This window comes from Odocoileus virginianus, chromosome 1, assembly GCF_023699985.2.
Source record: "Odocoileus virginianus isolate 20LAN1187 ecotype Illinois chromosome 1, Ovbor_1.2, whole genome shotgun sequence".
Classification (NCBI taxonomy): domain Eukaryota; kingdom Metazoa; phylum Chordata; class Mammalia; order Artiodactyla; family Cervidae; genus Odocoileus; species Odocoileus virginianus.
Window position 1 is genome coordinate 106,156,694 of NC_069674.1, and position 13,126 is coordinate 106,169,819.

A 13,126-nucleotide genomic window follows, 5' to 3' on the forward strand; every position below is an offset into this window, starting at 1 on the left:
CACTTGGGATCTAAACATGCAAACAAAAATGAATGAACAGAAATGGAAGAAATAATCATGAAGAAAAGGAAGCAAGTGTAATCAATAATACAAGTTCTAGAGTATAACATGAACAAACTCCTTTATGATTGAGGAATGGAGAAAACTTGTATGAGTAGGGCTCAAAAATCTAGAAAGATACAGGCTGAAGGACAGAAAAGATAAATGTGACCGTATTTAGAAAAACGGTACAACCAAACCAAAAATCAAAACAAAACCCCCCTCGGCTAAGTCAAAAACACAAAGAACAACCTGGAAAAAACTATTTGTAAAAAATGGATAGAGAAAAATCGGGCAAAAGATACATCAACAGTGCAGCATCGCAGAAAGGATTAGAAGTGAAACTGGTCCTTACACATATAGCAAGAGACTCAGCCTCCTGGACAAGGGACCCACAGGTGGATCTCAGGCAACCCTGGGGAGGAAAACCGGGCACATTTTACAGCGTTCACTGCTCAACACTCCCCTGTCTACGAACTCACGAGCAGAAACAGAAGATGGGGCACAGTGCACCACAACAGAGGCCTGGAAAAAATGAAGCTGGAACAATGTGTGAAAGCGAATACAGCAGGGGACCAGGAGGTGGCCCTCCTTCCCAGCCTCCTCAGGACGCAGCTACGCTCAGGCTTGCTCCTCCACGGACAGCACACACCCTGGTTAAGGAGAGGCAGATTACAAACACAAATGTGTTTTGCTTATATTTGAAAAAGGAAACAACGGAAGGATAAAGAAACGCCAATGAAAATGTTTACCAACGGTGGAGTTGGGGAGGAGAATCAAGTCACCAGGCAAAGTGCCTTGTTTTTAGATTTTTGACTTTGGAATCAAGGCAATGTTTCAAATAGTTTTTTAAAAGCAGCATTAAATGGAAGAGAAAAGAAATCAGATCCATTTAACTAATAATCAAAAATGAGGAAGGAGCCCGAGGCATGGCAGTTTGGTGGGGGGAAGAAGAATTACCTTAAGGCTAGTATTCTAACGCGGTCCTGCCTGGAATGTTCCCTAAGGGTGAAAGGGCTATAAAGAAGCGTGAGCTCAGTGATCTTACTGGAGTAATGTGATGAATGTTCTTATGGTGTGATATGGGATACAGCTCACAAATACAGAGTGAGGTGAAGCAAGAGCTAATGACACTAGATTTTTCAGAGGAAGAAAAGAGAGATACGATAAAGTCTAAGAAAAAGCCTATGTCCTAGCTTTTTAAACTGAAAAAGAGAATTCCAGAAAAACATCTACTTCTGCTTCATTGACTTATGCTAAAACCTTTGAAGTGTGGATCACAACAAACTGTGGAAAATTCTTCAAGAGACTGGACTACCAGACCACCTTACCTTCCTACTGAGAAACCTGTATGCAGGTCAAGAAGCAACAGTTAGAACCAGACATGGAACAATGGACTGGTTCCAAATTGGGAAAGGAATACATCAAGGCTTCATATCATCACCCTGCTTTTTAAACTTATATGCAGTGTCTATCATGCGAAATACCAGGCTGGAGGAAGCACAAGCTGGAATCAAGATTGCTGGGAGAAATGTCAATAACCTCAGATATGCAGATGACACCACCCTTGTGGCAGAAAGTGAAGAGGACCTAAAGAACCTCTTGATGAAAGTGAAAGAGGAGAGTGAAAAAGTTGGTTTAAAGCTCAACATTCAGAAAACCAAGATCATGGCATCCAGTCCCATCACTTCATAGGGAAACAGTGGAAACAGTGGCTGACTTTATTTTTTCAGGCTCCAAAATCAGTGCAGATGGTGACTGCAGCCATGAAATTAAAAGATACTTGCTCCTTGGAAGAAAAGCTATGACCGACCTCGACAGCATACTAAAAAGCAGAGATATTACTTTGCTGATAAAGGTCTGAGTTGTCAAAGCTATGGTTTTTCCAGTGGTCATGTATGGATGTGAGAGTTGGACTGTGAAGAAAGCTGAGTGCTGAAGAATTGATGCTTTTGAACCGTGCTGTTGGAGAAGACTCTTGAGAGTCCCTTGGACTGCAAGGAGATCAAATCAGTCAATCCTAAAGGAGATCAATTCTGAACATTCATTGGAAGGACTGATGCTGAAGCTTCAAAACTTTGGCCACCTGATGTGAAGAGCTGACTCCTTAGAAAAGACCCTGATACTGGGAAAGATTGAAGGCAGGAGAAGGGGACAACAGAGCGTGAGACGGTTGGATGGCATCACCAATTCAATGGACATGAGTTTGAGCAAGCTCCAAGAGATAGTGAAGGACAGGAAGGCCTGGTGTGCTGTGGTCCATGGGGTCGCAAAGAGTCGGACACAACTGAGATGACTGAACTAGAAAATCAATGTGAACCTGTAATCTTTTTCAGTTTAAAAAGCATATGTACTAGCTTTGTCCATGGAAAAGATCTACGGATTTGGTTTCCAGACACCATTTTCCAATCCAAAAAGTTAGGGCATCTGAGAGAATGTGTCACAGCTAGAAAACAAACCCTATTAGTTTTGAGTCAAAAGAACTCAGGAACCAACTTAAGAGAGGCACACCCCCCGAGCCCAAAAGAAAGCATCCAGAAAATCAAGAACATTAAGCTTGGATTGAAAGAAGTCGAACACACAGCATCAAGCTCATCACCAGAGTTAAAATACAAAATACAGCACCTCATTTGTCAGCCTTGGAAGATGGCAGGGTACCAAATGACCCTGGGAACGGACACTGCTCTCTGATGATCTAGCGGGGCGGGATGGGGATGGGAGGAAATCCAAGAGGGTAGGATATATGTACATAAATACCTTATTCACATCATTGTGCAGCACAAACTAACACAATACCCTAAAGCAATTATATATCCCCCCCCAAAAGAAAAAAAGAAAATGACAAATAAAAGGGGAAAACCAGGCTGCCCTGGTGGCCCAGTGGTTGAAGGTCTGCCTTGCAAAGCAGGGGGCATGGATATGGTCCCTGGTCTGGGAAGATCCTACACGCTGCAGAGCAACTAAGCCCTTGTCCCACAACTACCGAGCCACGTGCCCTAGAGCCTGTGCTCCCCGCCCAGAGGAGCCCCTGCGATGAGCCGCCTGCACCCCACAACTGGAGAACAACCCCTGCTCGCCGTTGGAGAAAGCCCACCCTAGCAACAAAGAACCACACACACAGCCAAAGCAAATAAACGGACATATCAAAAAAAATCCAGCACTTAGTTACCTCTCCCCAAAATACAAATGTGTGATGGGGGAAAGGGTTTCAAGGAAGGGACCATGAAGGAATAAAAGAATTAGGAAATGACGATTTTGTAACCTCTAATAAACCGATGACCCCGGGGGCTGGGAGCTGGGCGGGGGAGGGGGGGGGGCCGGGCTGACAATACAGACCCCTGCCCAGCCCAGGATCAGGGAGCAGGACAACTTGGGGAGAGGAGTGCAGACACACAGCGACCGCAGCTCTGTCCCAGAAGGAGCCTCTGCCCACACTTCACAGGAAACCAGGGAGACAGAGGAACACAGTAAAGAAACCACAAACACACAATTAGCCAATGACCTCCTTCTTCAACAATGGGAAGACAAGGGGAAAAAAAGGGGAAAGAAAATGCAGTGGCAGGAGACCTGTTCTTTTTAGGGAGGCTTAGAGACACAGCAACCAGATGCCATGGATGGCTCCCCATTTAGACCAAGTACATTAAAGGGCTTTGTGCATGAACATGACAGCACTTCTGAGGACACTAAGAAATTCCTGTTTATCTTAAGTGCAATGATGATATTGTGGTTGTGTCGAAAGACATAGAGACACTCACTGCAACGGTTACTGGGAAAAATTCTGAGTGTCTGGGATTTCCTTTAAAAGCCTCAAGAAGAAGGAAGAAAAGTCGGAAAAGTTGGAAGAAGCAGGAGAAAAAAAATAATAAAAATGTAGGAAGGGGAAGAGACAGGCTCAGGTGAGCAAGTTCTGAAGCTGGGCAAGAGGCGGATGCGGTTTGTTATACTAGGCTCTCTCAGGTGAATTCTCAGATGTCCATAATAAAACTTTTTAAAGATGAAGGATTTAAACAACAAAAGGAGTGTTCTGAGTTGAGCAGCTTCTGAGAATCTGTTTTTTAAGTAGACCCAGTGAGAAGCAGCTCTGACAAGGATGGACCAAGACCTCCAACCAGTTCCTCAGGGCCTCTTTTTGGGGGCGTGGAGGCAGAATTCTGGCTGAGCTCCGCAGGGACCACTCCCCTGGGCTCTCATGCATCTGTAGCCCCACTCTGGGCAGATCCCCCGCATTCCCTTGATGCCGAGCCTGGCCACGTGGCTTGCCTTGTCCAAGCAGGTGTCAGCTTCAGAAGTGTTTGTGCACTGGGGTTTGACCTCTTACCCCCAGGACCCCAACGATGGCCAAGAAGTGCATGGACCCAGGCTAGCATGCCAGAGGCCTGCACCCAGCTGCCTCATCACCCATCCACAGCAGCACTGGCCACTGGCCACTAAGCGCAGCCATCCTGGCCCCAGCCGCTTTAAGCCACTGAGGTGTGTGGTGGCTGGGGCAAAAGTCAAAGGATATAATGCATAAAGTATAAGGTGGAGGCAAAAAGACAGTTTTCCATTTGCTTATTGCCTTATTAATTAGAGTGTGTCCTTTGGCTGTTGCAATTGCATCGAACAGGTGGAGGAGGATTATGGGGTCTGGACAAAAGGACCGCCATTCTGTCCACTTCCTAGCCGTGCACACCCTGCACTACCTTCATACTCCTGAGCACATTGCTCCCATTTAAAACGAGGCTGCCGCACCACCCTCGTCCCCTCTGCCCGCCCCCCCCATACGCACGCACCCACGCACGCACGCACGCACGCACCGCAGGATGCTCTGAGGGGCTGAGCCCAGCAGGCTCCCGCCGCTTGGGGCGCGTCCCTTACCCGTCCACGAGTCCCTGCTGTTTAATGATGCGGTGCGACTCCTCCCTGGAGATCCTGCCGTGAAACCAGTGCTGCGTCCTGTGAATCACTGTGGGGACCAGAGAAGGAGGGCAGCCCGGGCTCCGCGCACGGCAGCCGCCCTGCTAAGAGCGCTCAGGTCACACGGGGCCCCGACTCCTGTGGCCCCAGCTTTCGCGCGCTGCACTCCAGGCCCGCCTTGAGGCGGGGGAGGGCTGGGAGTGCTTTTATGTTATTTATGTACAACAATATCAAGCCAGCATGCCGTGTTTACCTGTACTGAGGGCGGAAGGGTGGAGGGGGCTTTGGCTACCTAGGATATTCATCCGCGTGCTTCGTTTCTGCAAAAGAAATCCCCGCGTCAGCGCCAAGGGAGCCGTGAACACAATCACCGCGCCACCCGGGACACACCAGGGCAGGAGGCTGGCCGGGTGCACGACACTTGATGGCGGGGGGACTGCCGCCTCGGTCCCGTGTGGTCACAAGGACCCCGCCCATGTGACCAGGAGGGCAGACAGCTTACGGGTCGCAGCTGTTAAAAGCAAAACCAGAAGCGTCCCACCCCGGTGTATTGCTAACGATCCCAGCACTGAAGCTGGGCTGTGTCTGTGCAGAGACTTGCAGTGCGCTTCCCGATACCCCTTAGGAGAAAACCATGTGCGTCCAGGGAACTCTGGCCTGTAGCTTTGGGGACATTCTCCTTTTCCGAACACTGTGAAGCTGAAGGATGGGGAGGCTTTCTGAGCTAGAGTTGCCTTGAAAGCTCAGAAAGGCTTGGAAGTTGGGTGAAATTCTTCCATCTGGAGATTAGGAACTTGAATCTCAGGGTAAAGAGACTGTTCGAGGCTGGGAAGCTGGTCGGCGGTTGAGCCACGATGGAAACGACTGGCCCGGCGCTCTGCCATGGGGCCCTGACGACACGTCAGCAGGGACAGGGATGTGGGCCAAGAGGCCTCAGGGCTCTGCTCCTGCCCCTCCTTCCAGGGAGCCCAGGGACTGCCCGGAGGGGTGGCCGGGTGCCGGGGCGTGGAGGAGCCCAGGCTGGCCACAGCCTCCCTCAGGTGAGAACTCACAGCCACGCCCCCTCCCTGGCTCCGCATCCCTGCCGCCAGCACAGAGCTATTTCTCTGGGGCAGACCAGGGGTGGGACCGGGCCACAGTCTTACCCTCCAGGCGTGGCCTTCTTCCAGGGCTGCGCTCTGGGCCTCAGCTGGATTCTCGATTACTCTGCCCGTTTGCCCAGAGAAATCCATTGCCACAAGGGAGTTCTCAGAGACGCTGCGCTGCAAAGGAGAGGCCGTGGATTCTTACGATGCAGGGAAGCAGGTGGAGCCGCGGGTGGGGACCGCGGTGTGGGAGAACTGTGCAGACCCAGGGAGGGGCAGCAGAGGACGGGCAAGGACCCTGCCGCCAAGGATCCGACAGAACACTCAGCTTCTGAAGGGCCCTTGGACGAAAAATGGCTTTGGTTTTTCTCAAGAAGAGGAAAGAAACCTTCCAGTTCTCTCAAGATATTCGGGAGCTGCTGGTTGAGGCCACTGGGTCAACCCATGTGGTCTTCCACAGGGTCTCTAATGTGAATTAAAACTCATCAAAGGAGGGCACAGTTCTTGAGGACCTAGCCTGCTGTGGTCCCCCTTTGGCTGGCAAAGTAATAAAGTCATTCTTTCTTTCTCCTCCATTACAAAAAAACACCCACAAAAACTCATCAAAGAAATGGTAACATCACAGGCGAGCCAGCCCTCACGGGCAGCCAAATCCCTTCTCAGGTGTCAGTTCACAGAAACACGGGCACCCCTTCTGTGGGCACTTTGACATCTCTGAGGAATCGACATTGAGAGATTGTTAACTCATTATCAACTGGGGGATTTCTGCAGAAACTAACACCTGTGGTTGGTGATGATTTTTATTTTGGCTGGTCAAAAAGTTAATTCTGTTATTTCAGTAACACTTTGCAGGTTATCACATTCAATAGTTACCCCTGTAAAGTTTTCTCCAGCACTGTGAGTTTCATTTTCACTTTCCGCATCAGAATCAATCACTAAGGTTTTCTGTCTTTTTGTTGGTCTGATATTCACATCGTCTGAATCAGAATTATATTCTGAAGAACTATCATCTTCTGAGACACTGACATATATGTGACTTGGACAATCAGAGAAAATATCTGCATAAAATTCACCAAAAAATTTTTCACTCAAAATTTCTCGATGTGTCATTTTTGAAAATTTCACATTTACAATATACACAGGGTGCAACAAAAACCTAATGGAGCAAAACCTGAGTGATAACAATAATCATAAACTGTATAATGAACCTTTGATCAATTTTAAGGTCTAACAACTTCACAAGTGATGTTAATTCTATCACTTTCTAAAAATGTATTGATACTCCTGGCCAATAAACATTTGGATAACAAAAGACGTGTTAAAACATTACCCAGTCAATAACGTGTTAAGATCATATTTGGGGAGGATGAAGTGTTTCTGCACCTCTGGGACATAAAGTCCATCCTGAGATGACAGGAAGACTCACTACAATCTCAGTTTTTGCAAGGACTCAAGCATCATGGTCAACAGCACCATGGACCCCTTGGCTGAAATGGACAGAAGCAAAGGTGGTGAAGGCAGTTCCTCAGTAGACATGGGCACTGCTGTCAACATTTCTGAACACTAGAATACAGCTCTCAGTGGGAGCCATTCACCAAAGCAACGCTGCAGGGAGATGTGGGAAAGGGGAGAGGGCAGAGAGGAATCTGCTCCCAGCAGTCACACTGCTGAGATGACAAAGTCCATCTCTTGGGAAACGCATGCTGGTGAGATATTCTGGCTCCTCTGGCAGGCTCACTGAGAAAAGATGCCCACAGCCCATGCTGATGCAGCAGCTGAAGATGAATGTGGCTTCAGAGGTGCAGCGTGACTTACCACTGGAGTCGAGAAGGAGGACAGCATGGCCTTCCTCTGCTGTGGGATCCTGTAGTTCTGGTAAAGGAGCATCCCATACTGAAGAGGTAAGGAGGGCCAGAGTCAGTCACCAGGGCATCCAGAGCCCCCAAAGCCCCACACGGGGCAAACCCCTGGCACTCAAGAGCCACACTCATATAGAACAATGGGCGATGACTGGGTGGACTTAAGAATAAACACCCAGCAGAGCCCTGTCTCTGGGGCCTGCCACCACCAACACTCCACGGTCAGTTACCACTCTCTCTGGGGGTGCTGGGTGGGCAGGGAGCAGTCAAGGAAGTGACAACATAATAATGCATAGCAAGAACAATTAGCCTTCCTGAATGTTGCTGTGGGCAAAGCTCTGAGTGCTTTATGCTGCTCTTTTATTTAATCCTCTCCATTTTATGAAATATGTACTTTATCCTCATCTCACAAACAACAGAACACAAACATGTGAAGCAAGCTGCTCAAGGTCACAGTAACGTAAGGATTCGGGTTCTGAATGTACAACCCTGCTTCCAAACCAGTGCTCTTCCTAACCACCAGCCTCCCTGCCCAACCAGCTCAGCAGTTTGGGCTTGATTTCCTCGGTCAATAAGCACTGAGTGTCCTGCAAAGCCTCCTACACTCCTGATGTCTCAACCTGCACTCCTCAATTACACCTTCAAATCACACAGAAAAGAAAAAAAGGAAGAGGAAACAGGCCTCAAGAGGGCTGCATCTTCCTCTTCACTGCTGTTCATGGATGTCAGCTCATTTCCAGCTCAAGGACCAGCGGTATGTGCTCACTTCTAAACTTAACATACTTAGAACATGATGAAAAGGTCTTCCATAGATACAATCGCACCCCAGTGAGACAGGAAGACAGAGAACAGATCAAAAGAAATGTTTGAGATGTAGTTCAGTCACTAAGTCATGTCCAATTTAGTGACTCCCAGGCTCCTGTCCTCCACTATCTCCTGGAGTTACACAAATTCATGTCCATTGAGTTGATGATGCTATATAACCATTGCATCTCCTGCCACTGCCTTCTCCTTTTGCCTTCGATCTTTCCCAGCATCATGGTCTTTTCTAATGAGTTGATTCTTTGCATCAGGTGGCCAAAGAATTGGAGCTTCAGCACCAGTCCTTCCAATGAATATTCAGGGCTGATTTCTTTTAGGATTACCTCATTTGATCTCCTTGGATCACAGTCTTGTTGTGGAGAAGGGGCCTGTGTAACTCAGAGAAGCGAAGAAGCATGCTGTGCAGGGCCACCCAAGATAGATGGATCATAATGAAGAGTTCTGACAAAACGCGGTCCACCAGAGGAGGGAATGGCAAACCACATCAGTATTCTGGTCTCAAGAACTCCATGAACAGTATGAAAAGGAAGTATGTTTGTGATGATGGCCAAGAATTTTCCAAACAAATAAAAATACGCCAAGCTACAGAATCTAGGTGCAGGATAAAAGCAAAACAAAAGGAACAAATAAACAAAACCAGCCAGAAACATCATGCAAAACAGAAACAGAGAAAATGTAAAAGCAACCAGAGAAAGACTTGCTATTTTCAAAGAAGCAATGAGAAGGACAGTGGACTTTCTGACCTGCATGATGAGAGTTAGAAGACAATGGGATGGGAGAAGCACAGGATAAAATAATCCCTAATCTAGGACTTGACCAACTGTGAAAAGTTCCTTCAATAATGAAAGTAAAGTCAAAATAGACCCAATAAACATGGAGAGATTTAGTTGTCAGCAGGCCCATATTCAAATGGCTGCTGAGTGGAGTTCTGGTCCCAGAGAGAAGAATGTGGACTCAGGAAAAACGAAATGCAATCGCTATGGCCACATCTGACTGGTATCCAAAAGGACAGCACAGGCCCTGATGTATGAAGGTGACCAAAACTTCAGTATACAGTGCTATTTCTGGTTCTGTTACAGTTTACACAGCACAGAGCTTGAATATTTCTCAAAGTTTAAAGGAATTCATTTTTTAAAAAAATGGGAGTTCAATTTCTCCCTCTGGGTTTTCCAGTTAATTTTAAGATTTTTCTGTTTTGCAAAGAATGTCCATTTCATCTTGATTTAAAAGTACAGCGTAGGTAGAAATGCAAGTCTGTCTTCACTGTTCCCATTTTTAATATGACCGAGTTTTACACTTCTTCCTTCCTTTCTACTTTCCATGTACTTTAATTCCTGTTTCCATCTGTTTATGTAGAAAAGACATGTGTTTGTAGCCCACACAGGTATGAACTGGGGGCTGCTCACACACCATGCAATGCAGCAGGTGGGCAAGAGGCAGGGAGGAATGGGGCAGGCAGGCTTTCAAATTGTTCCAGGGTGGAAATGCACTTCAGAGATGCTATGAGTGGGGTCTGTTTCTAAAGAAAAATTGAAACTGCACCTGCATGCTAGACACTGGCCTGTCTGCTGAGAGTTTCTGGCTCTGCTTTTGAGTCAAGAAAGGGGCTGGCTCTTCTCGCAGAGACCAGGAGAGCAGTCTGGACCCTCGACTGTGAGTGGGATGGATACCTGTCATTTCTGTGGATGGGAGACCCCTGGTTCTGCCTCCCTTCCCCGGCAGTGGTCAGGATGGGGCTGTGCCACCTGCCACATCTGAGCAGGACTGATCTTTGCTCTTATAGCTGCTGAGATTAGGGACTATTTGCCACTTAGCAATAACCTGATATGCCATGTAATCCATTCAGTCTTTTTATCTATTCCACATATTGAAGAATTATCCAAGATTTTGCCTGAGGAGGGAAAATAGGCTCTGCTACATAAAAATAAAATTTGGGAGCCAGTAGACTTGAGAGATCTTCTTGCAGGGAAGAAGGTAAAAGGGAAGGTCTACATCAGGGACTTTCATTATTTTAGGTTTCACGAAGTAAGCAGATTTTGGGGGAAAAAAAAACTCTATGACCGTCTTAAGCCCTGGCAACTAATTTTCCAAATAAGGCAATATACACACACACACACCAAAAATTAATTGCTCATATACCACCATATCAACAGTATTTTATAAAATACTGTTGATATAATAGTAGATCAGACAATCAGAGTTTTATAGTTTAAATTAGCTAAGTTTACAAAACCTCAGATTAAAGAATAAAGCCAATACCATGAACACAGCTATTAACATTAGTAGCTTTGTGGAAAGCTGACTGCACTGTCCCCATTTGTTTTGTTTTGCTGTGCCCTAGAGAAACTGTTGTTTAGTCACGAAGTTGTGTCCAATTCTGAGCCCCATGAACTACAGCCCACCAGGTTCCTCTCTCCATGGGGTTCTCCAGGCAAGAATGCTGGAGAAGGTTGTCATTTCCTGTTCCAGGGGATATTTCTGGGCCAGGGATCAAACCTGTGTCTCCTGCATTGGCAGGTAGATTCTTTACCACTGAGCCACCAGGGAAGTCTGGCCCTAGAGAAGATGTTTCTCCAAATGCTCAGTAGTCAGAGGACTGGCTTTTGCGGACCACAGGTCCGAACTCTGGGATCCAAAGAGGCAGTGAGCTTGGCTGTGTGTGCTGGCAGGTGGCACCACCAGGCGGGAGGCTGGAACACACCTGACCATTCTCCAAGTCCCCCCTGGGCTTCCTAAGAGAGTCCCCCAAGGGACACGGAGCCTTGGCCGGCCCAGCTTCCCGCACTCTCTCCTCACCAAACTGTGAGGGCTGAACTTTCCCCCAGGTTCCCGTGATGATGAAATGGGGTAACATGAAGCTCCAGCCGGTGCATGGCATGTGGTGAGCACGCCGCAAGCCACCGGTGTTACCGCCAGGGCTGGGATGCTTTGCCTTGACCCGAAACTTCCCGGCCCCTGCACTTGCGCTGCTTCCACGTGCTGTGAGCACCTCTGCTCCGGGGGCCTGTGCCAGCAGGAGGCACCTCGGCTGCCTCTGTGCCCAGCATCCACTCTAACCGCCTTTTCCACGTCAAGTAATTCATTACAGAATTCTGTGGCGGTTCTTGTTTTGTTTTGCTGTTGTTGTTTTAAAGCTTCTCTAAGACCTCCAGACTTAAAAAAAAAAAAAATTATATGTATTTTTTAGCCCTGCTTGGGCAGCTTGCAGGATCTTAGTCCCCCACTAGGACTTGAATCTGGGCCCTGGCAGTGAAAGCGCTGAGTCCTAATTACTGGACCACCAGGGGATTCCCGAGAGCAGGGGTCCCCGACCCCTGGGTCACAAACTTTCACGGTTCACGGCCTGTGAGGATCTGGGCTGCACAGCAGCAGGTGAGTGGTGGGCAGGCGAGTGAAGCTTCATCTGTACTTACAGCCACTCCCCATCACTTGCATTACTGCCTGAGCTCAGGAAAACAAGCTCAGGGCTCCCACTGATTCTGCACTGTGGTAAGCTGCAGAATGATTTCATCATATATTTTAATGTAATAATAACAGAAGTAAAGTACACAATAAATGCAATGTGCTTGAATCATCTGGAAACCACACCACCCTGCCTCAGTCCATGGAAAAGTTATCTTCCAGAAAACTGGTCTCTGGTGCCAAAGAGCAGGGGGGACCACTGACCTACAGAATCTTGTGTTGATGAAGCAAGATCTCCCTCTTGGGGAAGAATTGCAATAGCAGCTTAAGAAGCTCCTAGAAGGTGGAGGGTCACAGGAAGGACATGGTAGGTAACTAACATAGTTTTCATGTTCCCGGCACAGCCCCTGGAGTCTCTATGAAGTCATTTAGGAAACACTGCAGTAGGAAGGTAGAGGAACAAAAGCAGATACTAGCCAGTTTTCTCCCGAAGAGGTTTGAGCTATATATATGTACACACATATATTTTAAAGGAGGTGTAAGTGGGTTGGTAATTAAGAGAAATGGGAAGGTCCTAAGTTAACTCAAAAGAAGGCTTTCCTCTCAAAAACACCCTAGGATTTTTATACCATCCAAATTGCTGCTGCAATGTCACCCAAAGTCAGACATAGGTATTTGGGTCAGTTTCCAGTTTCATTCAATACACATTTTCTGAGCATCTCTTATGTTCTGAGCACTAGGTCATCCCAGCTCTGAGGATCTGGGGGAGCCAGGCAGGATGGAGCCTGGACATGAGAGCAGATGCAAGGAAAAGTGAAGGGAGCCTCGAGCCTCTCCAGGTCAGGTCCCTGCAGCCTGAGGGACTAGTCTCCTCGTGAAGAAGACAAGACCGACCACTGACTGAAGCACTGCTCACAGTCCAAAAAGCTGGTGATGCAGCAGGGCCAGGGGAACAGAAGGCGTTGGGGAAGGTTCCCCAGCACTTTTGAAGGGTGCAAGTCTCCAGAGCACAACACATCCTGT

At 47.7% G+C, this 13,126-nt stretch overlaps 1 protein-coding gene across 5 annotated transcripts in view; it reads right to left on the reverse strand.

Moving 5' to 3' along the window:
- GRB10 (growth factor receptor bound protein 10) overlaps positions 1–13,126 on the reverse strand; it is a 217,469-nt gene that overhangs the window by 9,246 nt on the left and 195,097 nt on the right. For all 5 annotated transcript variants that reach the window (XR_011489400.1, XM_070472078.1, XM_070472072.1 and 2 more), the window contains 4 exons: positions 7,836–7,913; positions 6,081–6,197; positions 5,189–5,255; positions 4,897–4,984 (listed from right to left, as the gene is read on the reverse strand). Coding sequence is in view for 4 of the 5 variants with exons in the window: in XM_070472078.1 (XP_070328179.1) it covers positions 4,897–4,984; positions 5,189–5,255; positions 6,081–6,197; positions 7,836–7,913 (350 nt within the window). In the remaining variant the exon portion in view is untranslated. The remainder of the gene's footprint in view (positions 1–4,896; positions 4,985–5,188; positions 5,256–6,080; positions 6,198–7,835; positions 7,914–13,126) is intronic.